This window comes from Taurulus bubalis (assembly GCF_910589615.1).
Source record: "Taurulus bubalis genome assembly, chromosome: 7".
NCBI lineage: Eukaryota > Metazoa > Chordata > Actinopteri > Perciformes > Cottidae > Taurulus > Taurulus bubalis.
The window spans coordinates 12,645,132-12,673,128 of NC_136595.1; the positions used below are offsets into that span (position 1 = coordinate 12,645,132).

At 41.2% G+C, this 27,997-nt stretch overlaps 1 protein-coding gene across 1 annotated transcript in view; it reads left to right on the forward strand.

The window, feature by feature from the left end:
- cachd1 (cache domain containing 1) overlaps positions 1 to 27,009 on the forward strand; it is a gene marked incomplete at both ends in the record, with an annotated part of 70,654 nt that extends 43,645 nt beyond the window's left edge. The window contains 23 exons of the mRNA XM_079221196.1: positions 2,389 to 2,515; positions 3,585 to 3,729; positions 3,870 to 4,086; positions 4,238 to 4,387; positions 7,555 to 7,839; positions 8,208 to 8,357; positions 10,395 to 10,518; positions 10,643 to 10,760; positions 12,231 to 12,399; positions 12,533 to 12,675; positions 13,469 to 13,650; positions 14,390 to 14,500; positions 15,500 to 15,622; positions 16,322 to 16,421; positions 16,548 to 16,664; positions 17,179 to 17,339; positions 17,637 to 17,723; positions 18,394 to 18,510; positions 18,800 to 18,951; positions 20,004 to 20,165; positions 21,532 to 21,609; positions 21,782 to 21,883; positions 26,759 to 27,009. Coding sequence (XP_079077322.1) covers positions 2,389 to 2,515; positions 3,585 to 3,729; positions 3,870 to 4,086; positions 4,238 to 4,387; positions 7,555 to 7,839; positions 8,208 to 8,357; positions 10,395 to 10,518; positions 10,643 to 10,760; positions 12,231 to 12,399; positions 12,533 to 12,675; positions 13,469 to 13,650; positions 14,390 to 14,500; positions 15,500 to 15,622; positions 16,322 to 16,421; positions 16,548 to 16,664; positions 17,179 to 17,339; positions 17,637 to 17,723; positions 18,394 to 18,510; positions 18,800 to 18,951; positions 20,004 to 20,165; positions 21,532 to 21,609; positions 21,782 to 21,883; positions 26,759 to 27,009 — 3,371 coding nt within the window. The remainder of the gene's footprint in view (positions 1 to 2,388; positions 2,516 to 3,584; positions 3,730 to 3,869; positions 4,087 to 4,237; positions 4,388 to 7,554; positions 7,840 to 8,207; positions 8,358 to 10,394; positions 10,519 to 10,642; positions 10,761 to 12,230; positions 12,400 to 12,532; positions 12,676 to 13,468; positions 13,651 to 14,389; positions 14,501 to 15,499; positions 15,623 to 16,321; positions 16,422 to 16,547; positions 16,665 to 17,178; positions 17,340 to 17,636; positions 17,724 to 18,393; positions 18,511 to 18,799; positions 18,952 to 20,003; positions 20,166 to 21,531; positions 21,610 to 21,781; positions 21,884 to 26,758) is intronic.
- Positions 27,010 to 27,997: the final 988 nt, after the last annotated feature.

Sequence of the window (27,997 nt, forward strand, 5' to 3'; positions counted from 1 at the left end):
TTTATTTTGTGAAATATCTCCACATACACATTTGGAACAGACATCTACGGTTCCCGGGCGATAGATCTTTCTGATTTCCTGAGCCTGTAGTGGGGTTCATACTGATATTGAGTAAAATATCTGGACTCTACTGGATGGATTTCCATGACATTCATGTTCCCCTCAGGGTGGACAGTAACAACTTTAATGCTCCCTTCATTTGACTTGTAGCGCCATTGTCGGGTCAACATTTTAGTTTGTCCAATGCTTAGTTTGGCTCAAATCATAGATAAAATGGAAATGGATAACACATTTATGCTGTAATGTGTTGTAAGTAAGATATTTATCAAATGGCTTGACTCATTGTTAATAAAGGTTATTAATAACCTACGTTTAAATGAAAAGAGTGAGAGATACCAAATACAAGTGGCACTTTGAGTAGTCTTAACGTTGTAGTACATATCCCAAATGTCAGTTGGGTCGTGTTTCTTGGCTTGTCCATCTGTTTCTGAGAAGATCCAAACACTGATGGCAGAGTGGAGCACTGTAGCCTGACAGATGTATACACAGCCCTTCTTCCACTGTCAACACAACTGAGTGTTTCCTGTTTATATGAGCCTCCGAGATGGATGGAGTGACTGGGCAGGGATGATGTATGATGGGCGACAGTGGGGCACAAGAGTGTACTCTCACAAATGTAGTTCCTTTGCCAAGTCAAAATTCAGAGGTGCATTTTGATGCTGTTTATAATGTTTGACAGTTGGCCAGGTTCACAGTTGTTCTAAAATGTTTATATTTGTCCCCCATACCATAGAATATTAAATTGTCTTTGGCTCGTAATATTGCTGGGAGTTTGGAAAAATTTGAAACAGGTCCTCGTTAGCAGGTGATTAATTCAATGTGATCACAAGCCAAAGTCCACATTTTGAGACTATTTAGATCCAGCTGTTAGGCATGAATGGTGGTTAGCATGTCTGGCAAAGACCAGAGACTTAATTAACAAGGTATTGAAATTCTACCCTTCTGGGAAACCTCCACCCGAATAATAACAAATAGTCAGCTAAATGGCAAAATAGTTGGTGAATGTGCACAGCTGCTGATGACCTGCAAAAACAATAATGAATATTTATTAGTCATAAGAAATTAGATGTTGTACAGTAATACTTGGCTAAACTAAACACACTTTGTCTTATAAAAATATTATTTTGGACTGAATGTTGATGATTAATTTGTAGCCAGAAACGAGTAGTAGCCTTGTGTGGGATGTAAGCAAAGACATAAAACAATGAAGTGTTTCAAAATGTGATTTGTTTCATAGTCCTTAATCTAGAGTTCTTGACAAGATCCGACTAGCTCCCTTAATCTATATTCATAGGATTAGTTCATTTGGTATGCTGCTAGAGAAGTTTTTTTAAAGAAATTAATTGATTTAACAGCGGCATTACTGTGTTATGTAACTTCTAATGAAGCCTACTGATGGCCAAGCTCTGTTTCCTCCCTCTGTGTCTCTGTTTTCGCCCAGTTTCTATTTGTGTCCCGCTAACTCCCTCCTCCCCCCGTCTCTTTGTGAAAGGCTGTTTTGTGTTTCAGTGAGCTAAAGGAAGTTGCTGGCTTTGTGAGTTTAAAATAAGCTTGTTTAAGATGAGCTAGGCCTGGACAGATCACCACACAATGCATGCTGGTTAGTTAAACATATGCAACTATAACCTCCAAGATCGAGGCAGTTGCTCTGCAGGGCAGGGCATGATGGGAAATGGTTGGCCCTGATCTAAGAGCTGATTGGCTTAGATATTGGATCAACAACATAATGGTCTGTTACTACTAATGTATATAGAGTAGCCCAAATGTCTGACTTGGATTGGCTAGTACTCGTTGCCCCTGTTGGTTGGGTTTGTGAGATTTAGGCCTGAGGAGTGAGGAGTGAGATTCGTTAGGGTTGAAGTAAGAATATCATTGTAGCCAATCAGAGGCAGAGTAGGGTGGGTCATGCTTTCACCATCATAGGAAATACAGTTGCCTGCGTCGTCAGTTTGGGGCGAATAAACACAAACGTCCTGTGGTCAAATTCGCCTTGCTTTCTTACACCTCGAGCATTCTACATAATACTGGGATTAAGATAAAATCATGAGATTGGTTACTCTCGGACTCACACAGGAATCACAGTTAACCTCTGAACTTGAGAGGTCTCCATCCTTAAAGACGTTGTGACATTAAAGGATAAATCTAAATGAAGAGAAACTCTCAAAAGTACTGAATTCCTTACTTACTCATGTGTTTCACTTTCCTTCCTCACATCCTGCCTTTGCAACTTTGTTCTTCCTTCCTTCCTTGAGCTCTCTCCTCCCTGTTTCTCACTCCCATGTCCCCTTTGTCCTTTTTGTTAACATGTTTGCTGTTCCTTCTCTACAGTGTTGGCAGACAACCTGAAGTCCAACCCGGGGATAAAGTGGCAGTACTTCAGCTCAGAGGAGGGCATCTTCACAGTCTTTCCTGCACACAAGTTCCAGTGCAAGGGAATTTACGAGCACCGCAGCAGGTATTAAGACCAACTTCTCCTTTTTGTTTAACTTTTTTATTATTAAGCTCAAAGTTATTGCCAAACTCGGAATTTGTAAACAGACATCACTCATTTGGCAAAGTATCAGAGCAGGCTGATGTCAATACCATATCAACTTGTTCCTGCCCTCACCCACCTCTCCTCCTCCTCCTCCTCCTCCTCCTCCTCACCCTTCCTCTCAGTCAGTTGCTGTGCGGTGGCCCAGAGGGCATTTTGATGGCATGCCGCCCTCGCACACCCTGACCACACATGCCCTTGGCAGGAATGTCGCTCTGTACCAATAAAGCCTGCTGGAATCTCACACCTCCAGTGTTGTGGTTTTCCTTGTGGCCACGGCTCAAAGACGTTTCTATTCTCTCTCTCTCTCTCTCTCTCTCTCTCTCTCTCTCTCTCTCTCTCTCTCTCTCTCTCTCTCTCTCTCTCTCTCCTTTCATTTCTATATTCTTTTGTCTCTTTCTTGCTTTCTGGTGCTTTTTTTTGCATTGGCTCTAGCTTCTTTTTCTTTTTAAAGTAATGTCTTTTTGAATTTTTTTCTGGCTGTTCAAATCAGTGAGCTGGCACACAGTCATGAGAGCAATGACGTTGCTTGGCATGCTTCAAGTTTGAATGAGGCTTTGTGAGTACATCACTCCCCTTCTTCAGCCTGTGTTGGTGTGTCCTTGTCCAGCAGACCACACACACAGGCGCTGACCACCCTAATCGCTGCACCCCATCAAGCTGATCCTATACCTATCTTAATATGTGTACAAAATATTAAAGATATACCTCAAAATAATAGATGTAGACCTACTTTTATACCTACAGCAGGGCAACAGTGAGCACAAAGTCAGCTTTTTGTCACCCTATAGCCGAACGTTAACTAAGTTACTATAGTTTTTCATGTCACTATGGTCCTGCTTTACTCAGTTCACAGAAAACTACATCACGTGTGTCCGTAGTTAAATCTGTTTATTTTCTAATTTTTGTTATCATAGTACAAATGCTTGCATATTATGTGTTGTATGCACATGTGTCTGATCTGGACATGCATTTGTGTGTGCTCCTCTAGGCCGGTGTATGTGTCTGCAGTGCGACCCCAGTCTAAACACATCGTGGTGATGGTGGACCACGGAGCGTCTGTAACTGACACCCAGCTTCAGATTGCCAGGGACTCGGCGCTGGTCATCCTCAATGCCGTCGATGAGCATGACAAGGTTAGTGCAAGGGATTTGGAGCTCCTCTTCTTCACCTGGCTTTATTATGAAGAATGTGTAGTTCAACACAAGTTTAGAGAGTATCAAATATGGTAAAATGCATTTGAAAATAAAGAAATCTCATCATCACTCCTCTCCAGATCTCCATTTTGTCAGTGGCAGAGGTGGTGCGCTCCTGTTCTCTGGACCAGTGCTATAAGAGCCTGCTCTCTCCGGCCACCAGCGAGACCAAGAGGAAGATGAGCACCTTCATCTCCAACATCAAGGCATCGGACGCAGCCACACAGCACGCAGCAGGCTTCCAGAAGGCCTTCCAGTTGCTCCGGAACACCAGCAGTGTCTGCAAACCGAGTGCCAGTAAGTACTTGTGCTGCATAGTTAGATTGTGTCTGTGTGTCGCATCAGAGATCAATTCCAGCTATTGTTTTTCAACGTAATCAACTTACCCGTCTACTTTATGTGATGTAACTTAACATGAGTGTTGATTTTTGTTTCTGTGTTCTACCAGCCACGGACATGGTGATCATCTACCTGTCGTCCGGCATCACGTCTCGAGAGTCGTCGGAGCAGGAGAAGAGAGCGACGCTCAGCGTGGTCAGAGAGGAGAATCGACACCTCAACAACTCGGTCATGATCCTCACCTACGCTCTGATGAACGGTAGGTCACATTTATTTACATTTACATTAAAGCTGAGCATGATCACAACAAGCAAATAACTTGCTGATTTCCCTGAACAATAATTGGTTAACCCCAAATATTATGCTGCAAATGGAACTTTTAAAATACCATCATTACCATTTTTTTTTATATAAAAATATAACAACCTTAATCAATTCCAAGATTAAAAAAAATAAAATCCAAAGGGGCTTTACTTGTACTTAAACTAAGTTTTCAAGTGTCTGCAGTGTAAAATAAAAACAAATTAACTTGTTAGGCTATCTCACATATTTAAAAAAATCACATCTTCAAGAAATGAAGCACAAATGAGTTGCTAAACACAGTTTTGAAAAAGTGATAGTCTCATATTCTCCACATTCTTTTAGATGTATTTTATTTGTTCTTGCTTTGCACATATCCGCTCTCCTGGGAGATGTTTCTGTACATTAGATATCCTTACTCTATGTTCTTGGGTACAGTGTGTTCAAGAGAAGAATGAAGGTTAGAGAGGTGCTCAGAAACCTCAAAGGCTTGTTCTTGCGTGTGTGTGTGTGTGTGTGTGTGTGTGTGTGTGTGTGTGTGTGTGTGTGTGTGTGTGTGTGCGCTTCCATTTCCTCTTTTATTGTGCTCGCCCGTCCATCTGCCTCCTCTAATTCCCGCCTCCCTCTACAACACACACACACACACACACACACACACACACACACACACACACACACACACACACACACACACACACACACCTCTGTTGTGCATGCATTAGTCCACCATTAATACAAATGCATCTGAGAATGATAATTAGGTACATCTAAGAGAGGAGAGAGTGAGACTTCAAAGGGCGTGCTGCTCACTGTGTGAGCTGACAGAGGACCTTGGCTGTTTAAAGAGCTCCATGATGAAAAGGATGCAGAAATCTATCGTCCTCTGAGTTTATTAGCAATGCATATCCAAAAAAAACATTTGTTTTGTTGCTGACGCTGTTGCACACAGCTGAAAAGGCCCACTGTGGGGGGGTTGTCTTATTCCTTGCATCCCCTGCCAAATGTGAAGTGATGATTGTTAAGGAGATCAGCAGTCCCTTGGCAGTATAAGCCACAGTGTGTGTGTGTGTGTGTGTGTGTGTGTGTGTGTGTGTGTGTGTGTGTGTGTGTGTGTGTGTGTGTGTGTGTGTGTGTGTGTGTGTGTGTGTGTGTTCATGGGATGCCCACCTACCTCACCAAATTTTCCCTCAGGGATTAATAAAGTATACATTCATTCATTCAAAACTGTGTATGGTGACCTAAATAACCTGCTGAATGAACTGCTAGCTTGAGTATGATTTCTACCCTACATGTTGATTATTACCTGCAAAATACTCATTGTGTTTTGCATATTGCTAGATTTATTTTCTTTATAAAAAAGGTGGTTTGTCAGAAAATACAGAATGTGATTTTAAATCTCTCTTGCAATTTCCCAAAGCACAAATGAATGTCTTTATATTGTTTAAATGACAAACTGACAATAGAAGATATTAAGTTTAAAATCACATTCTTGCATTTGAGAAGCTTGAACATCAAATGACAATTCATCTTTTGTTAATCAGCTTTTGACATGGTTTATTTCAGTCAACTATTCGACTAAATGTTTCTGCACAAGTTGCGGCTTTGTAGATTTTATCTGATTAGGGCCCCACTTTTTGCAGTTCAGGCTATTTTCATATTGACGGGATAAAAATAAAAAATATAACAAAGAAGAACTTTTAAATATTGTTACACAAACGTCTTTTATCTCCCCTGCATCTTAGCTAAGTAGTGTTCTCGCAGGTTGAGTAAGTGGTTGATGACGGACTGATACCTCGAGCACTGATGACAGGCTGTTGTAAAGGGTGATGAGAAAAGATGGAGTGCAGACAGGCCATGCAAGGGTCAACACAATTACAACAGAAGTAGCCTGTAATAGGCCAATAATTATGTTTTTTCTGTCAAATCATATATTTTCTTGTGACCTAGTGAACCGGGGGGTTCCCCGCCTACAAAATGCAGGTTACAACAATATCGACAAAAATGTTTCTTTTGCATACTGTCCTTTGTTTGGCCTGAAAGATACATCTGCTGTATTTTAGTGAGAATCAATAATTTGCTTCAAGAAAATCTCACAGGGGTCTCTTTAGATAGTTTTTCATATTAAACAATGATTTTGGTATGAAGGATCATTATAGCTATCCTAGAAAGAAGTGTGGAAAGGGATTTTCACTCACAAATTAAAGTGAACAGAAACCTGTCTTGTCAGCAAAGGTTCTCTTTTGTGTTGGTTTGACATTGCCACCCATGACGACATTGCCCCCCTCAGTCACCCAGCGTGATGATCAGCAGAGCCTCGGCATCAAAAGGGGATTCTGTGTTAATCCAGTCAATGATTGGATACTGGCAGACATTATGTGCTCTCTCCTTCCCAATAGGTTGTGGGATGCCAAATGTTCCAGGTGACAGCTGTAGGGGCTAGCCATGGTTATCCATCCTCTAAATGACCTTATGAGGCTTGGAAAGATTGCATGCGAGGTGTGCATTAGCGACTCGGCTGCATATCTTCTTTAAAGCGATGAGGGATTTATTCATGTCATGGGCTCTGAGCTTCACAGACGACAATTGATACTTGGCAAAGGCACAAGATTGAACAAATAGAGCTTATAGAGATCATGACGCAGGTTCACAAGTCGGGGACTGCATATATGAAATATCTCTGCTGCTGAATCCACATTGCAATGTGTAGTGCTTTGATTAATGATCATGTTCAATGCAAGTCTCTTTCTGCTTAAACATGTGAACTACATGAGGTTATTTGTTCTCTAAATACATCTAATTTCAAAGATTTTTGATGCATTCAGCCGATGTTTAGTGTGGCATCAGTGTGATTTCTCTTTTCCTGGTCCTTGAATGTTTTTTTTATTTTTTAATATCTCGAGTGGAACACAGAAAACAATGGGTTGCCTTTTTTATGGTAGGGATTTGAGTCTTGCACTCTTTAGTGAAGAGTTTTTACTTCCTTTCAACCACTCCCTCCTCTTTTCATTTCCACTATTGACATGTTCAGTAGACTGTCAGTTATGGATCTGTTCTTGTTATCCCTGTTTGAACAAATCTCCCTCCTTATCCTATACTCATGCTCTATCCCATTCCCTCCTCCTTCAGAGGGAGTAACGGGCCTGAAGGAGCTGGCCTTCTTGAGGGATCTCGCAGAGCAGAATTCGGTTAAGTACGGCGTCGACCGAATGTCTGGCCGAGACCGCTCCTCTGTGATGTCCTCATCTGGATCAGCAGGAGCTTCCATGATGCCGGTGGTGAAGGGAAGCATGATGGTACTAAACCAGCTGAGCAACCTGGAGACCACAGTGGGCCGCTTCTACATCAACCTGCCCAATCGCATGATCGACTTGGCCCGCTTCAGCCTGCCCTACACTGACCCGATGGGAGATGGTGAGTGATTAGGACAGATAGCCTGCACAAATTGAATGGCATTTAAGGGGCCAAATAGCAAAATCGTTCATCATGAAGTTCAGATCAATTGAATAATATTTATCTGAAAGAACATCATTTAAGTCAGTCAGATGTAAAGATTCTCACGACTCTCATCTCTGTAAGCAAAACACAAGCAAGCAGACAATTAGCGAAACTTAGCATAACGTCTGGAAACAGGGAGCAGCTAGGCTCTGTCCAAAGAGACGCACACATCTCAAGCTCTCTCGTCTAGAGAGCTAAATTACGAAAAGCACACTGACCTCAAAAGACTCAATGTAACGTGAGGTGTTGTATGATCTTTACTGAGATTCTTCTTCTTTCTCCAGGGTTTATTATTACCGTGAGCCGGCCGTGTTATTTTGGTAACCTTCTACTGGGCGTGGTCGGGGTGGATGTGAACCTGGCGTACATCTTGGAGGATGTCACCTACTACCAAGACTCACTGGCCTCATACACCTTCCTCATTGACAACAAAGGTCAGTCGATTGGAGACGGGCGAGGCAATACATTTACCGCAGTGCAGGGAATTATGCTTTTTCTGACTAGGGAATTATGCCTTTTCTGACAAACGCAGCAGAACAGATCATTCACAGATTACGTGTCGCTTAGATTTCTAAATCAGTAATAAAAGGAAAAACGTTTCCTCTACAGGTACAACAGACTGACGTGACTACAAAACATGTATCTGCGTATTCAAGGCATCAATCATTATTAGTCTGAGAGAAACACCCCAAATGATTGGAAAAGAGTGTATTTTGGTGTTTTCGTTTCACATACAAATAGAATTACACATGATTTTGTCTGTTTGAACTTCCTCCGCAGCCGTTAATTATCCCTTGTTAGACCTAACTGTCATCTTCCTGGTAGCACTGGCACTTTTTGGCGTTTCCTTCTCTTGAGCTGCGCCTCAGTGCGTTGGCACAGCGCAGGGCGGCAGTGCTCATGTCCGGTCTTGGTGTGTTTTGGCCTCAGCTGAGGGGGTCTTGACCAAACCACTGGTGCTGCACAGCAGGTGAGTTGTGCTCTGTGGGCCCAGAGAGCAGGGACATTAATGGACAGGGTTTTGCCCCATGGCACGGTAGCTACAGATCGGTTCCCCTTATGTGTACTGAGTAGTGTAACTCTTGGTGACATTGTCCTCCTGCAAAGCTAATAGTGATGAAATGTAGGTGTAACTGAAATGAAATAAATTTGTGAAGCGAGAAGATTTTGCTTGGAGCTCTACCCATTTTTTTTATGTAACTGTGAGACTCCGCTTATATCATACCTTTTCAAAGTTCCATCCCTTAATAAGCTGAAATAAAACTGAATATTAACTTGACTTACAAGTTGAGTAGGGAGGGCAGGCATATCTAACATGACGGGCATCAAACGCCACAATAACCAGACTTGATTTGTGTATGGTTTTGGGGCACCGGGAGGCAGCTGTCAAGCTACTAGGAAGTAAGAAGAAGGGAATATATAAAAAAACAAGATGAGGTTGAAAGGAAAAGTTGCATTGAGCTGGGTGGAGCTCAGAAGATGGAGCAGTGAAGGGCGTGTACAAGAGAGGGGAAATATTAAGGAGAGAGGTGAGGTATAGTGGAGCAAATAATAAAACATGGGCAGACTAACTGACATTTACTCACCTGAATGGTTTAGATAAGTGGTGGACTTTTAAACGTAATCCTTCCAAGTGATTTTTTGCAGCTGTGTGAGTTTCGCTCCTCTGCTGCGCTGTTCAATGAGTTTCTTTTCTCCCCCTAAAATGTTTATTGTAATACATTTGCCATCAAATTATAGCTTATTACTGCACCATGATTGTTAGCAGCAACTCTATTAACATTGATGAATGAGTCCCATTAAAGTTATTAGCTGGCATTCAAATCGTCTGCGAGCAATTAGTGTCGGTAAATACAATTAGGTAAATATACGGCTGACACAGGCTTTCCGTCATGGAACAAAAAATAACAGGTGAGTGTTTTTTTGGGACAGGCTCCAAACATAAACATATCAATGCATCTGGTGTGAAAAAAAGAGAAATTCTTGGTTGCAATACATCATTATATTATTCATGACAAAAACAAGGTTTTCATGGTCTTTCTGATATTTCTATCTTAAAATGACTTAATGCACCGAGCAGCATCTTTTTTGATATATCTGCAGGTACTACGAGCAGCAATACACACCTATGGTGTCACCTGGAATCGACCCTTTTCACATAATTTCTTGGTGCAATCAGTGACTGTAAATTTAAAACTTTGCTTTGAATTGAGCTGAATAGAATCTTTGATAAAAAGACTGATTTTTTTAATTTCCGTGTATGGAATAATGTTAAATAGTATTAATGGCACGAGTAATTGTGCAATATGATTAGTTTGACAGTGACAACCGATTCCCTGCTGGTCCATAATATTTGTTTTAATATTTTTTACAGATCCAGTTTTTCAGATTTCATTTTTTTGTATGTTGCGGTTTTTCTTAGTCTGTACAAACGTGCATTAATTCCGTTGGTAACTTGTTTGATTTTCCAGGTTACACCCTGATGCATCCATCACTGACACGGCCCTACTTGATGACGGAGCCTCCCCTCCACACTGACATTATCCACTATGAGAATATCCCAGGGTTCCCTGTTGTCCGGCAGAACATCCTCAGGTAAGAGGATGGGGAACGCGTGAATAATAATAAAAAAACTTTTAAAACCAGAATTCCTCCGCCTATTGATACATGCGTAGCATATGTGTGTGCATTTTGTGTTTAATGCTGTGTATTTTTGCAGCCTCCCTCTGGGCAGTCAGGTCATTTCGGTCCCAGTCAACTCGTCTCTGTCCTGGCACACCAACAGACTGCGGGACAACAGCAAAGACGCGTACAACGTCAGCTATGCCTGGAAACTCGTAGGTGTCCGTGAAGTCCAGATGGAGACGAAGTGTCTGATACATGTTTACTACTTTACTCCCACAAATAAGCAAACTGGCATACACTTAAATGTTATGTAAATTAGGAAGCCTTGCATACACGTCCTTATATAGCACAAGTAGCATCATAGTTCTGAAGTTTTACAATTAAAAATAGAACTACAAAGAGGAATTAAACAAATAATGTTTAAAATAAAAAAGAATGCAGATTTTTATTTATTTTTTATCTGAGTAAATGTGAGCAATATAATCATTTATTTGAAGCAGAATCAGCACTCGGCAGAGACAAATTATGATCTTTGGCTCTGGGCAAGTGAACCATTGTTGTGTTGGTACAATAACTATCTCATATACTTTCTCTCTATGGCATCCATCTCTGTCTACAGCTCTTTAGCATTACTGTACCGCTGTCTAAAGCAGTATCGAGATGTATGCTCCCAGCTGCCTTAAAATAGTCGGTGTAATAAAAAAGAAGTGCTTCCACACCCAGAAACCGTCTCTCCTTCGAATCTGCTTTTCCTCTCCGGCCCAGAGGTGTTGTGATTTAGGAACAAATGGCATAGAACAGCAATAACATAAGCAGCAATACATAAGCCATTTTTCTTTTTGCATTTTCTTTTTTTAATGCTTTTGACATTTAGTTTTTTATCACACAGCCACTTAAGTTCAAACACATCACCTTTTGCCAGTTTTATAGCTGTCTCTTGTTTTTTCTAAATGAACTTTACAGAGCCAGAAATATGGTAAACATTCCCTGAAAGAAAACTCGGTCTGTTGTTTCCCACGCCATTCTGTCATTTTGTGGAACAAACAATATCTTTATGAGTACACCATGTTTTTTAAAAGAGCAGCTATGTAGATTGTCACCTATTTCATTATCAGAAGCTTCTGGGTCTTTCTGAAAAGGGTTTACTGTTTGTTTGACAGTTTGCATAATTTAACAACACAGTCTCAGAATTTGGCACCAGACGAGCCTGTTATGGTTAGTTCAGAATTAGCGGGGTGAAAACCAGACGTTAAGCCAAACATATTTATCTTTTTAATAAAAGACACATGCAACCCATAAAATGCTGTCTGTGAAGGCTGACTCTGGACACTGAAAAAGAGAGCCGATATGGGGAGTGTGTGTCATATCATAGCATCTTTGGCTTTGTACAAAGTATGGAGGAGTAGAGTGTATAAATTACATCACCTGCCAGTATTTTAATAATAAGCTCACACTAGTCACGAAAGATGAAAGTGTTGTGCATTAGTTGTGCATTAGCCTGCTAAAAAAGGTGTAATAGGTAACTCCTACTTTTGATATCCGCATAGCTGTATATGTATATCTATACATCTTTGCATTCTACTGCATTGTCTGTCTGGATCTTTTCATGTGACATGTTGACAGTAACAAACATATTGAGTATCATCAGGCTTCATCCTCCACTCCTGTCTTTTATTTTCCAGGTTCAGGACACGTCGTTCATCCTGTGCATCGTGTATGTGCAGCCGGAGATCCCGGTGAAGCATCTGAAGAACCTGAACACGGTCCCCAGCTCCAAGCTACTCTACCATCGGTTAGACCTGCTGGGTCAGCCGAGCTCCTGCCTGCACTTCAAACAGCTCGCCACAGTTGGTGAGAGAAAAGCCCTAATATATAATAACTTTGAGTAATAGATGAGAACTTTATTATGTATATATAGTCAGCTCTAAATCCTCCATAAGCATGTCTCACTGTGCCCATTTCCACTTTTCTGTCTCTTTCCCAGAGTCCCCCACAGTGATGTTGGCAGCTGGTAGTTTCTCCTCTCCCTACGAGCACCTCAGCCAGCCAGAAACAAAGCGCATGGTGGAGCACTACACCGCCTACCTGAGTGATAACACCAGGCTCATAGCCAACCCGGGCCTCAAGGTAAACACACAGGGTCAACGTTGTTTACCTGACAGCCACATGGCACATAGCCAACAGTCAGGTGACAGGCATGTACAGACATGTTCATATTCGTCAGTACAAACACACATTTAATGGGTCCGAAGATAGTTTTTGAAGTATTTTTCTAATGTATCAGTCTTACAATATTTAGCAAACAACTTTTCTGGTTGCTTACAACTAAAATTCACACATTTTAAATGAAGCTCTGCATCTTTAAGAAGGGGGACATGTCCCCACGTGGTTTGGCAGCCTGTGTGCATTCCTGTCCTGGGGTGGGAGAGGGGGGGAAGGGGGTAGAGTTTGAACTCTAAGCCCAAGTCCCAGCTCTGATTCCCAGGCTAGTTTTAAAGGCCCCCTCCGGTGACCTCATCACCCCTTTCAGACTTAGAAGCCTCTCTGAAAATGGTACTGAGATGTGATTTTTCAGGGCTTTAGGGCAAATCGAGTCCTATTTATTCCTAAATACTGGTATTCTGAGCCTTACTATATGTGATGTGTTGATTATACTTTCAGGAAATTGTAAATATGCATCACCATCTTGAGCTGCAATATAGTAGAATGATGTCAAGTGTAGTTGTTATTTGGCAAGAATATTTGTTTCTATCTTTGTGGGTTGGCTGGTTTAAAGTTTTAGCCAACTTCAAAATCAGGCAAAGCCCAGATTTACTTTTCTCCTACTTACTCAACTTTTTTTCTCCTCTCAATGTTTACCTCATCTATCTTTCCCTCTACCCTTTCACCCTTACCTTCCCTCCTCTCTCTCTCTCTCTAGTCCTCTGTCAGGAACGAGGTTATGGCGACCAGTCACGTCACGGATGAGTGGATGACACTAATGGAAATGAGTAGCCTCAACTGCTACATTGTGCGCCGTTACATAGCAACGCCCAGTGGGGTGCTTCGGATTTACCCTGGATCACTGATGGACAAAGCCTTCGACCCGACCCGCAGACAATGGTGAGGCTTACTTTGGAAGTGTGTGGGTGTTGGTGGGGGAGGGAGTTACAGGGAATGAGTATGTGTGGAAACTGCCGGCACATGTTTGTGCTTCAAATGGTAACCAGCCATTACTGAGTATAATTGTTTGCCATATACTGTGTGTGTATGTGTGTGTATATATATATAAAGATTATATTCATAGTCTTTCATTATAGTTCAACCAAGTGTAATGTGTTCTGCATTACAAATGACAACCGTTGCAGATTAACAATGTATACAGAGAGTAATCAACATTATCGCTTACGGAAACAGGTTTTGCATACGTATGTAAATAATTAATCATAATAATTCAATGTAAACCTTTTTCAAGCTTTAAGTTATTCTAACAGCTTGTCATATTGATACATTAATCTTATTTTAACCAGATCAGAAAAGTTTGACTTCTTGCTTTAATCAGACTAAGAACAAGATGTTCTGTCATTCAGTGAGTCCTAACAATCAAAGTAAAATAAATTGAGAATAGTTCTGATCATAAACAAATTAGGACAGTATAACAGTTAGTTTTGTATGTATTCAAGACCAAAACATATGCACCAGCATTTCTCTGCATTCCTCACAAAAAGTACGGCTCACATTCTCCAGTTTCCTTAAGTCTTCACTTGTTAGATAAAACCTGTAAAGGCATCATAAAAGGCAACTTCTTGACTATGTTAGCCAGGAAACATTAACTTTATGAACTAACCCTTGTGTTGTGTAGGTACCAGCATGCGGTGGCTAACCCGGGCCTCGTCACCTTCACTGGTCCGTACCTGGATGTGGGCGGGGCGGGTTACGTTGTCACCATCAGCCACACCATCCATGCCTCCAGGTAAGAAGAGGAAGGTGTATTTTTACCACAGTAATCCCCAAAAAAGAAAGTCCAACATGTTTTCCAGAACAAGCATCTGCTTAACAAAATTACTAATTTAGTGTGAGACTAATCATCAGCTACTAGTCATCATGCTGGCAAACTTGAGATAGATATTGCCGTGTAGCGTTACAATACTTAGTCAGTTCACCGACTATAAGATTTACACAGTTCAGTGGTTTTATCAGTAATGTAAAACAGAAGATGATGGATGGATGGATATATACTTTATTCATGCCCAATGGAACATTTTGTAGAAGAGAGATTGGATAACCTTTTAAACTATTATTTGCAATAAGTTGCTAAAACTAAAAAGGTGATGATGTGTCTGCCGTTTTTCTAACAAAACTTGTTTTTGCAGGTTTGAGCATTTCTTTAAATTTGTGTACAAGTTTTGTACAAAATAATCATCCTTGTGTATTAGATATAGCTCATCAACAGATTCACTGAGTCAAGACATCATTGTGGGCTGTGAGGCTCTCAGCAGAGCACACTGTCTCTGAAGAGAGGAGAGCTTTTGAAATGTGTTTATGTTTCGAGTTCGGCGTGCTTTAAACGCAATTTAGCATCCCCACACGCCGCTTGGCTCGGCACAACAGGAACTGTTTACCATGGTCTATGCTAATGAACACGTAAACATTCAGTCTCAAAATGTGTGATAAATCAGGATTAGTGTGTTGATGCTCAGTGAGCATAACATAACGCTATTTGTAGTTTGCATAAACACAGATTTAAAAAGAGGGCGTGTGAGTAATGTATTTTGTGTTTCGTGTTTGTTTTTTTGAGCGGTGTGGGTAAACATTTATGTTATCATAACGGTCTGTAGAGTAACTGACCGTTACTCCTCTCAGCATACAGCTTAACGCACAATCATAGCAAATCATTTAAAAATCTATGATTCTTTCCTGCTTTTCACACCCTGTCCTCTTCTTCTCTGCCTCTTCCTCGCTCTCTCTATAGCTCTCTGATGGCCCCTGGATATGCATTTGCAGTGATGGGCATAGACTTCACCCTACGCTACTTCTATAAGGTCCTCCTGGACCTGCTGCCCATCTGCAACCAGGACAAGGGCAACAAGATCAGGTAGGAAGAGGATGGATCGTTGGCTGGCTTGCTTTATCTTTTCACTTCTTGCATTTCTTCTTTCTTTTTTGATATTTCCTCCATTTGCGATGTCCCTTGAATTTCTTTGGAGGGTGGCTAAACGTCTGTTTTACCAAGCCAGAATTAAACTTGCAGAGAGGAGAAGAAAGGGATGGAGGGAGGAAGAGATAAGCTGATTATCATGGCATTCCTGCTAGAGATGTGGCATTGCTGCTGTCTCAGTCCTACATACTTTCTCCTGCTTTCATGTCTCCCTTTTTGTTTTGTTTTCCCTTCATCCTTTTTCCTCCACCCCCTCCTGTCTCCCCTCCCCCCCTCTCTCTCTCTCTCTCTCTCTCTCTCTCTCTCTCTCTCTCTCTCTCTCTCTCTCTCTCTCTCTCTCTCTCTCTCTCTCTCTCTCTCTCCACTTCCTTCATGCTCTCTCTGTTGGTGTTCAGGAGCCATATAAAACAGGATTAGCTCAAAGGGGGTGTGGGGCAGAGAGTCTCAGTATTTGGCAGAATGTTTGGGGAATGGGGGGGAAGTAGAATGGAGCAGTATTCTGCATGTAGAGTTAAGCACTGGGGGGAAAGAGGGGTTTAAAACCTAGTGGCCAATGAAAGAGTACTTGTATTACTAACGCAAGTAACGCAAGTCTATATGTGTGTGTGTGTGTGTGTGTGTGTGTGTACATTGTAGATGCTTCATAATGGAGGACAGAGGGTACCTGGTCGCTCACCCGACTCTCATTGACCCCAAAGGTCACGCCCCTGCAGAGCAACAGCACATCACACACAAGGTAAAGGACCAGGGACTAATGTAAACATGTAAAAAAAAATACTAATTAATAGTCACAATTAGCTTCCTTCTCTTTTCATGTTTATTTCCTTTCTCTTTGGGTCCTCCCATCTTTTTCTAATGACAGGAGCCGCTGGTTGCTAACGACATCCTGAACCATCCCAACTTTGTCAAGAAAAACCTGTGTAACAGCTTCAGTGACCGCACCGTGCAGCGCTTCTACAAGTTCAACACCAGCATCATGGTGAGTCAGGACAACACAAGACAACCGGCTCTATGAATGACTGCACGAGACAGTTACTGCACTAGCAGACACAGACACAGCCTTCCTCATCAGTATGTGATCATGTGGTAGTATAACACTGCCACCCTGTGGTGATCATTGGTGTTGCAACCTTGACAATTTCCCGTATACTATAATTTTCTTAAAAATGCAGTGTGTTTTTGTGTAGTTTAAGATCTTATTATTCCAATTTAAGCTCTACAGCTTTATCGTTATTGTACATATTGTAGATGATCAAGGAGCATATTGAGTACAATTTCACAAATTCAAACTAAGTTTGTCTAAATACCTCATGTCCCTTACTACTATTTCTACTGTTCAGTTTTAATGTTCTGTTTTTTTTTCTATTTCAATTTCGTTATGGGTAATTGTGAGCAGGCCTGACCATTTTCTTTCTTTCATTTCTTCTGAGTGGGAAATTAGATAATATACAAAATTCTTCAAAAAATTATTTATTGTCCTGTCTTTCTCACAGGGGGACCTAACCAACCTGGTCCATGGTAGCCACTGCTCCAAGTACCGTCTGACCCGAATCCCCGGCACCAACGCCTTCGCTGGTATTGTCAACGAGACGTGTGACTCTCTGGCGTTCTGCGCCTGCAGCACCGTGGACCGGCTCTGTCTCAACTGCCACAGGTCTCACCTTCTCACTCACACTCATCAGGGACTTACTGTTTACCTCTCAGGCATTTAGCAGTGTTGCTTACATACAGTGATACTAAATTAATGAGAAATAGATTTGATGTTTTGCATGTTTGTTATCTCAAAACAAACCTGAGTTTAGTGAAGATCAAGATCTGATGGTATAATGCTGCAGCGGCAATACATTACATATGTGGATGTGTAAAAATAGCTGTGACTTGACCTCAAAAAACAAAAACAAATTAAGTGTAACTTTCATACTGAACATGTGGCTGTTGTTTTGTTCTTCAGAATGGAGCAGAATGAATGCGAGTGCCCTTGTGAGTGTCCCCTGGAGGTCAATGAGTGTACCGGCAACCTCACCAATGCTGAAAACAGGTCAGTGCCAAACATGTCTGAGCCTCAGTACATACATGTGTTACAGTATGTGATACCTCTCAGATATGAAATAACTTTTATGAACTTGCTGCAGAAAATTTGTATTTTCTACTAATCATTCAGTGTCGCATGTAACATTTGCCAAATAAATGTTTTCAGTCCTTGCACACATTTATATATGTGCTCTTGCAAACATTGGGGGACTAGTTTTTCTCTCTCTCGTGGGGTGTTAGTGAGAAACAGAAAGGAGAGAGAGGAAAAGGCACATCAGTGGAAAAGGAAAAGGCACATCCACACACACCCCCACTCCCACACCTCCTTTCAGCAGCTTCTGACAGCGTGTCAATGTTTCAAATGCCAATTCCTCTTTTATTTCAGGGAGACATACAATTTAAAAAAAATTCGCTGTCAGATTTGTGCTTTGTGTCGAGCAGCATTGACGTTTGTCCTTTTTAAAGCTGCTTTGTTTAAATCGACACCCTGAAGACTGCGAGGGCTCATGCTGTGATTTCTTTGTGTGTCAAATTTACTGTAGAGCATCTGCTTTCCTGTGTAATCATGTTCCATTCTAGGATTTGGATTGATAGTGTATTTTGACAAAGAATATATAGCATACCTGCATCATTTGTTTATGTTTGTCTCATGTGCTTTATGATTGTGTGTTGTGCAGGAACCCCAGCTGTGAGGTGCATCAGGAGCCAGTCAGTCTGAATGTGATTGATCCCAGTCTGCATGAAACGCTGCCCCAGTGCATCAACACTCGCTGCAGCCAGAGATACACCAGCAGGTACACACTATACGACACATGTGTGCGGAACATTTTAACAGTTATAATTAATAAACCAATGCATGTATGACGTATGTACCAACACACTTTTTCACAGCCATATAGCACCAGACACATACAACAGAGACTATGTCCCTTTGTAATGGACTCAAATCTTTAATTGTAGGTTTTTGTTCTTATTACATTAATAATAAACTGCTGAAATTATCTCTTTAGTCTGGGAAAGATTATTTACCACATGGTCCCTTCTCTAAAAACATTCTTCTAAGTGTTTCTATCTCTATTTCAGTGACTGTTTCGGCGTGCTGGACTGTGAGTGGTGCATGGTGGACAGTGATGCTAAAACTCATCTCGACAAGCCGTACTGTGCCCTTCAGAAGGAATGTTTCGGCGGCATTGTCGGCGCCAAGAGTCCATATGCGGATGGCATGGGACTCCTAGGTGAGTGAAATGTGGATGTGAATGCTCACTCAAAAGAAATGTATCAACTAAAACCTTTCTTTTTTCAGTTAAGGTGCAAAGTGGCTGAGTCCTGCAGTTATGATATATTGGTCCTAAATGTACTGTGGTGCAGGCGCTCCAAGTAAACTGGGCTACAAATATGTGTTCATGCCATTGTCGGCTGTAAAGATCAAAATTATTCTTCTGCTTAGTCTCACCCATCGCTGCCTGCCATTATGAATCCTAATCCATTGTATTCAGGGTGATACCTACTCACCATCGCTTTTACTGGAGCAGGGTTGTCTCTCACGTCACTTTTTCATAATAAAAAAGTGTATTTTTCAAATAAAAAAAAATACATTTTGTGTCACTGCATTCGAGGGAACATTAGCAGGCTAACAGTGGCCAAACATTTGTCCCTCAATGATGATGTGTTGTGATTGGCATGGTGATAGTCATAGATCATTTTAAGTTGACATTTTTTATTAATGGGAATTAATTCTCAAGCACATTTATATATAAATTGACTAGCATTGCAAATGACCAGATAGATATATATTTTGTATTGAATCTAACCATTTAGCAGTACATCCGTGACCCACTAGATGGCGCTCTGAGTCCCACCAGTGGTTGAGAATAGCTGTTGTAAAGAAAGTCCAGTGAAAGAAACAAAATCAAAAAAGCAGTAATCGCATTATTTCCAGGGTCCTTGTGACAGCAGAAATGTTGCTTCTTTAGGTCACGGATAATACTCCATATTTCAGATTGACTGAAAATGTTCTGTTGGCTGGTTATTTTCCCTTGGTTCTTTTATCAGTTGTTTCAAAAGGAGAATTGGCTGTCTGTCTGCTGTTGAATATTTTTCCTGTGGCATTTCACACTGATGAATGAGTAGAAAATGTCTCAGCATGAGTAAGGATCAGAGCCAGAGCTGTTTGATTTTGGCTTGTTGTGTTTTCACTTCTCCAGCCTTCAGAAATCCTTTGTAATTCATTTAACCAACCTTCTGCCTATCCTTTACTCTCCTTTCTTTTTCTCTCTTTCTTCAGCAGATGAGGAGGTGGCATCTTTGAACATGATCAAGAGCGCCCCTGTGGGTCCAGTCGCTGGGGGCATTATGGGATGCATCATGGTGTTGGTCTTGGCTGTGTATGCGTACAGACACCAGATCCATAGGCGTTCGCACCAGCACATGTCCCCACTGGCAGCACAGGGTAAGACTGATACCAAATACATGCATGCAGTTAAAATGATGGGTCAATCAAACTGGGACATATTGCATTCATATTTGTCTAATACATTACCGTGGACAAAATAAACCTGCAGCTTAATTTTCTGCCTTTTTGGAGTGGATTTTCTGTATCTTATACTTCCACTGGTTGCCTTGCGGTCCTCCAGAAACTACATGAGCAGTAATGGAAACAGTGTGGCACTGTAGGGTTGTTTGTATTAAGCTTAACATTTCTTTTTCTTTTTTTTTACTTACCGGCATTTCTTTAAATACCAAAGGAAGAAAAAAAGTTTGAAAGCAGCCTGATTAACAAGCAGTGCTGCTGGAACTAAACAGCTGACATTAGCATCACGCAGCAGCAGCAGCTGCCGCAGCATGATTTGGGTGATTACTCAGTGTTATTGAATTGAAATCAAACAAAATTACAATCTCATTAAAACTCTTGAGTCCAAGTCTAAAAGTTTGGTGAAGAACTTTGGATAGATGGTGGAGAGTGAGTATAGCTGCATAATCACAGGGCATTAGGCTGAGGAATCGGCTCATAGTCGCAATTTTGAGTGTGTGCTGGGCATGTTCAGCTTATTCTGCAGCAGCTTGTACCAACAACACACACACCTTGCACGGCATGTCATGAGATCACGTAAAAATCGCGAGACCATCTAGCCCACAAAAGGGTCGGTAACAAGCCATCTTGCGGGTCAGATCCTGCCTTCATATGTAGAATCTGTAGGCAACAGCAACACATTTGGCATGCAACCGTTCTGGTCTCTGTTTTTAGGTCGAGCAGTATCGACCAATCAGGTTCGAGCAAGCATTGGCTGAAATGCAATCTCCAGAAACCACCAGCTTGTCTGTTTATTTAGATTTTATTGGTTTAAAATTAGCTTGTAAACTGGCTTCTTGAGAAACAATCTGGTCACACACGTCATCTTTAAACTCCAACTCCAGTCTCACATCTCTTAATAATCAGACTGTAAACAACGAGCAGCGCAAATAAAAGGAAGTCTTGGCCCGGGCTTCACTGGGTAAATGTAGCCCCTCCCCCCCAGAGGCTTATCCGTCGTCAGACTGACAGCCAATGGGTTCCAAGATCGTTTAAAGCACCTTGCCATGCAGCATGTGTACACACACTCACCAACTGAGCCCCCTTGAACACAAACTCGCATATAAAAACAAGCCTTCCTTCTGGCTAATATCTTCACGTACACGACATTCTCACCATACAGATATCAACTCAATCGAAAAACTAACTGGAGAAAGAAACCCTGTTCAAATATAATTCATACTTGTAACACTTCAATATATCTAGTTTTCTTATTCTCTTCCCCTTTACCTCCATGTTGCTCCAGAAATGTCAGTGAGAATGTCCAACCTGGATAATGAAAGAGATGAGAGGGATGAAGACAGCCATGAGGATAGAGGAATTAGTAAGTATTGTTTGATACCCCATTAATATATATGGTATATTACACATGATACAGAACATTGTAATAGTCTATAAGATTAAATAAATGCAGTATTTGTTTTTATCTGACAGTGCAGGTATTTCTTTACTAAACGGGGCCTTTGTTTTGACCTGCGTGTTCTCTTCACTTTCAGTCAGTAATACTCGATTCATCGCTGCAGTGATCGAGCGGCACACTCACACACCTGAACGGAGACGGAGGTACTGGGGTCGATCTGGGACGGAGAGCGACCACGGTAGGACAAATAATTGATCTTTCACCACATACGCATAGATACATAACGGAGGTGGAGAAGTTTACTGAAAAAGCACAAGTGTTTGTTCTGTATTATGTCATACATTACATCAGGGTTAACGCATAGAGGAACGAAGTGGGCTGAATCTGAAATGCCAGAAATTCTCTGTCAAAGCAGAACTATTTATATAATTTGTGTTTCTCAATAGTGGTTTCATGGCTCTCTATAGGTTGAAAACTGCTGTGACTCATGAGATTATGAAATGCTTTCTAACCTGGCTGAATATACTTTAAAATACTGATTGGTCAAACTGAGGTCACCAAGAAGTAGATATTAAGTGACAATTTAGTAAAAACAAGAAGCTCCAACAATATCTTAGGCCATTGTTTTGTAGAAAATCCCTTAAGGTATATTAATTACTGATTAGTTTGATACAGCTTTGACTACCTTTCAACCCTCTAGAGGTCAGATGTGATCATGTTCAGCTCTCTATGGAGGTTATTCTTGCAGCTGACCAATATTTTCGTCATTGTCATCTCAATCTTACACAACAGATGTTGCAGTTAAAAATAATCACGTCTCTGGAGAAGGAATTATTCATTTGTTACAAAACTGACCCATCCTGCACAATTTCTGCTGAAATGTTGCCTATAGATTAGGCAGCATAGATATAACATAAATGTATCTGCGAATTCAAAACGATAATGTCAATACCACTACGTGGGCTCACCTGAAGACAGCAGTTCTGCAACAAGAAGAGGAGACTAATCCCTCCATCAGGGAGCTTTCTGAACACCTCTAGCTGTGGAGGTGACCCTGGGCAGAGAGTGTACATCTCCCACCTGGTGTGGGAATGCCTCAGGATCCCTAAGAAAGAGGTGGAAGATGTGGGAAGAGTCTCGGTTACCTTCCTTAACCTTCTGCCACAGTGACTCAGGCCCTGACAGACGAGACAGAACATGACATACAGTTGATTTTCTCATTCATAAATGTAGTGACTGTGTCAAAAATCACATTTGGGTTTTAGGTATCATCTTTTATCAAATGATTGTTACAGCACGGTCTTAAATCCTGAGTTAGCTCTCATTTCTTTGGCGGTGGTTGAGAGCTCCTGGCTTGTTCTTTTCATTACATCACAGCTCAGAACCTTGTTTCCTCTCGTCTTCCGGGAGAGTTGCTCATGTTTCACTGTAAGTCTGATACTTTGTGAGCGTGGATGGACAGTTTTCACCCACATGGGCTCTTAACACCTACATATGGCATCACTCCACTTCCTGGCAGTGAGTGTCTCTAATACTTGTTGCATAACTGATGATGACAAGGAGGAAAATGAAGAGAGAGTGGGCTCAACTGAAACAAAGACGTGTAAGAGCTTGTCGGCTGCATGTTACAATATGGATGTTCGACCAGAGAGCGTTGAGCGATGTGACGGGGAAAACGATTTTTAAATCCATTAACAAGATGAGCTCATCTTTAGTGACTTTAGTTGTGTTCTCTGTATTTCACCTCTACTGCATCACATATATATATTTTCTAATTTAGCCTAATCTTAAATATACAAAAAATATTTAATATAACAAAATCTTTTGAAGGAATGTTTTGAGGAAGAGATGATAAATAAATGTGTTTAACCCGGAACCTCGTTCATGAAGGACGTCTGAATTCTCTTTCACATGTTGTACGAGAAGCAAACACAGTGATTCATACGTGCTGATAGAAAGAGCCACATCACATGTTGCGTAACTGAGACTGGGAAAGAAAAGGAAAAGAAAATGGAGGACAAGTGGAGAGATGTATAGATGCAAAAATGATGAAAGAGGGGAAACGAGTGAAATGAAAGGGCAAGAGGACGGGGACGGAAGAAGAGTTTGAAATGATGGAAAGAGGGGGTGTTGATCCGTTAGGGATTAGAAAAACTTCATTATTACCAAGTAGATGTGTTAAAGTGGCTGCTCCTCTCTGCTTGGGCAAAGGTGCCCTCCTACCACAATGCACTCACTCATATTGCTGAAGGGTATGATAAAACACACACACACACGCACGCTCCATGCAGACCTCTGAAAGATCAGAGCATTAAATCTGTTAACTACGTGACGCACACATACGGAGTGCTGTTTGGCAGAGCTGCAATATTAGCACACAGGCAATGGCTAGAACTACCCGTTTAATATTTAATAGCTTCCTGTTCATATTGCATGCATACAGATAATCACCTGCTTTAATCCGCATGCCCTAACATTATAGCGTTTATTTTTTATACTTGCAACTGCAATGTACAGTGTATTTAGAGTGAAGGAGAGGCTGACGGTTTTTTGTGTGAACATGAGGAACATAGTAATATCCATTGATAAAATAACAAAAAATGTAATGTTTAGGAGTGACATGCTTCTAGACCCAAGGGTCGATAAAAATAAATGGAGAAATAATATTGAATTTATATTTAATAGGACACGTTTTGAATGATTCCTGGATTGGGGCTATATTAGAGATTCTTACGATACGATGCACATTGTGTAGACAAGTTAAAGCAGTAGTTCCCACTCACATTGTGGGAGTAAGATGTGGTGATAACTCTCATGCTGGATGCTAAAGCCGGTCAGCTTAGTTTAGCTAGTTACTGCCCCTGGCCAATAAATGCAGTCCTTCACACAAACCCCATAAAACCACAAATTATACTTACAAATTAGATATAACTTGTTAATGATGTTTAACCTTTGGACAGAGTCTTGCTAACTGTTTCCCACCTGTTTCCAGTCTTTATGCTAAGATAACTAGCTGCTGACGCTAGCATACTCAATGTACTCTATGCACAATCATCAGAGTAGTATTGATATAGATGTCTCGGCCAGAAAGTGAATAAGTGTGTTTGAAAATGTTCAAACTGTTCCTTTAAATACCTGCAAACGAGTTAATGTGTCATTCAGTTTGTCACTCAATCTTTTAACAACTCAGGATAATTTTTCCGGATTTAGACTTAAAAAACTAAAACACCGTTGTAGATAAACCTGTCCCCCCACATCTCTTGACTTTAAGGGGGATTTGCTGCAGCAGCAGTACGCCTTCCTGAAACTGGCTCTTGCAGTTTGGAAATGAGGGATAAACTGGGCTCAAGTTTGTATCTTCCAAGTCTGGAACTTCTTTGAAGTCTCCATCCCTGCCTTTCCTTTAAACCCTCCTTTCCTCTCTCCTTCTCTCCGCCCCTCTCCTTGTCACCTCCTCTGTTCATTATTCTGTTTCTCCTTTTTTTTGTCAGCTTTCTTTCTTTCATTTGGTATCAAAGCCCAGCTAATCTTCAGAGAATCCAGAAGGGAAACTCCTGAGCAATCTTCTAGTACAGTGGTTCTCAAATGGGGGTACTAGAGATTGACAAATATATATATATTAAAAATTAGCATAAATTACAAAATCCTTTAAAAAATGTTATTTAATAAATATTCAATAATACAAGTGTAAGCGCTGTGTATATCATTGTTTTTTTCAACCAAAAATGCTTTGCGCTGGTTCTGTCCTTGTTCAGCATTTGCTTGATGATCATCCAAAAGCCCTGAGAAGAATGTTCATTCGATTTGTTTACTCAATGTTTAACTGGATAGAAAAGGTTGTTGGGAGATACATTTGACTCAAGGCCACACGCACACACACACACACACACACACACACCCCTCAGCCCACCGCCTTCTCCCGATACATACCTCAGACATTGGAGACCCCGCTGACACACACACAAGCTCTCAAATCATTTGGTTCACTGTCTCTGGAGGTTTAATGTTCCAAAATTGCAGTAATTTTTCTATAAATATGACAGATTGATGTTCCCGTCGTGCAGCATGTTACCGGTGTCACTTCAGATCCTGAAAAAGACGACACTAAAGGAATTAAGGAAAATGGTTTTATTTCCAGATCAACTCTCAAATATTCTTTATAGTCGGACCGTGTGTTTCAGATGGATTTCATGGCCCTGAAGGGGATGAAACCCACTCGACAGATGAAGGGTTATTATGACGCATATGAGTTCAAGTGAAGAAACAACTAATAAAATCAAGAGCCTGCAAGCTTTTTTTATGAAAATAAGATGCTGGAGGAGCACATGACTAGTATGTGACGACTAAAATTGCGTTTTAGTATGATCTGTTTACTTGTTTTCTGACCCAGTAATCCCCTTTTTCTCTCTGACAACAGTCCCGCCCTCCCACTGCTCCACTTACCAATGAATCGCAACTGCCATGTTGGCTTGTGTTTCTATCTCCTCGGGTTAAACGTATGTGCGCAATGTGTTTAGAAAGCGTCATAAATATGTATGCATCTTTTTTTTCTCAAATTGTATGAGGAGGCTGAGAACAAGGAGCAAAGATGCCCTGTGGGGATATTTAGTTGTCAATGCGCCATCAAAGAGCTTGTTCTGCTTTCAGAGACATTGTGCGTTTCCGTGTATTCACATGACTGTTTCTGTTGAAAGTCTGTGACTGGAGGGCGACGTTTGTTGAGTCGTTTCTTTTATGGGGTCTTCCCATTTCTTCTCAATGTTCAACAGCTATTCTTACATATGTACAGTAACTGTGAAGTACTTTATATCTGCTTTAACCCTCTGCTTTTTACTAGGGTTTTTGTTTCGAGACAGATTTTGATCTTTAAATCAAATATTAGATTTATTTTTTTCACTCAAGGCTTCAAAATTGACCCACCAATTACATAGTTTCAAGTTGTAAAGTTGAGTGTGGTACACCGTTGTAGTCTGTTTTTTAATGACATGCAGGGAGCTCCAAATTAAACAATGACATTGTACAACATCAGTTTGAGTAATTTAAGATAAACTTGTCACAAAGCAATAGAGATTCTCCTCTTAACAGGGCTCTTTTTATGTTTCATTATCTCCAGGCTACAGCACCATGAGTCCGCAGGAGGACAGCGAGAATCCACCCGGAAACAACGACCCGCTCTCGGCCGGAGTCGACGTCGGTAACCACGATGACGACCTCGACCTAGACACGCCTCCTCAGACGGCGGCGTTGCTCAGCCACAAGTTTCACCCCTACCGGCACACGCATACACACCACCACCCACTGCACATGCACACGCACCACCTGCAGGCCGCGGTCACCGTGCACAGCGTGGATGCAGAGTGCTGATCTCCAGCGCTGCGTTGGCCCTCCTGCCAGGGACGGAACTTGTTTTTATTACAAACTATTTTTAAAAACATTTGTGCTTGAATAGATGGCACATAGTAGGTACTGTCAGGGTGGACGGAGGGAGAGAAACGCTGGGGTCTCTGCCATCAATTGATGATTAATATGGGTATTAGCCTCATGGTCTCATTGTGCCAACATCTCCATTTCAACCCTTTTTTTTCCACAACCCAGTCTAACATCTGGCAAGTGTACTCAAGTTTACACACACTCAAAATGACAAGACCTGGGCCAGTAAAAAAATATCCAAGTGAGATTTTTATTGTTGGTTTTTCTGAAGGATTTTGGCGTAAGAGCGCACAAAAACTTAGTTTGAGCCCATTATTTGAGAAGAGGACACAACTGGAACCTAAAACTCTGAAATTCAGAAGAGGGGTCTTCTTTTCTAAGTGGAAGGCCATTGAAAATACCAGAGGATAATCACATTAACATGGACATCTGGATGCTGATTGGACCCCTTTTGCCTCAGGCCTGTGGTCCAGCATCCCCACGAGGCCCCCCTGTGGTGAGGGGCCGGAGGGGAACAGAGCCTCCTTATTTGTTAAAATGTCTCGGATGAAGAGTAAAAATATTGCATTTTTTACACAGACCAGGATCTAATGTGGGATTCTATTCCAGCTTTATTCTCAGCTCTGCAGATAGAAACTCCCCAGTTTGTTCTCTGGGAGATATTTGGACATTTGTGAAATTGTTTTAATGATTCACATAAATACAGGAAGAAACACTTAAGAGGAAAAGATTATTTTTCTACTATTTATTAAAGAGGAAGATTTTCGATGAAAGATTAGTAAGCAGCTGCAGCGAACAAAAACAAGAACGTAGTCGGGACAAGTGAAACGTAACAACCCAATCTGTAAACAATGCATCACATTTAAAGCTCTTTATTTTTATTTCCCTAAATATCTGTAACTGGTTTTGTTTATTTTGAATT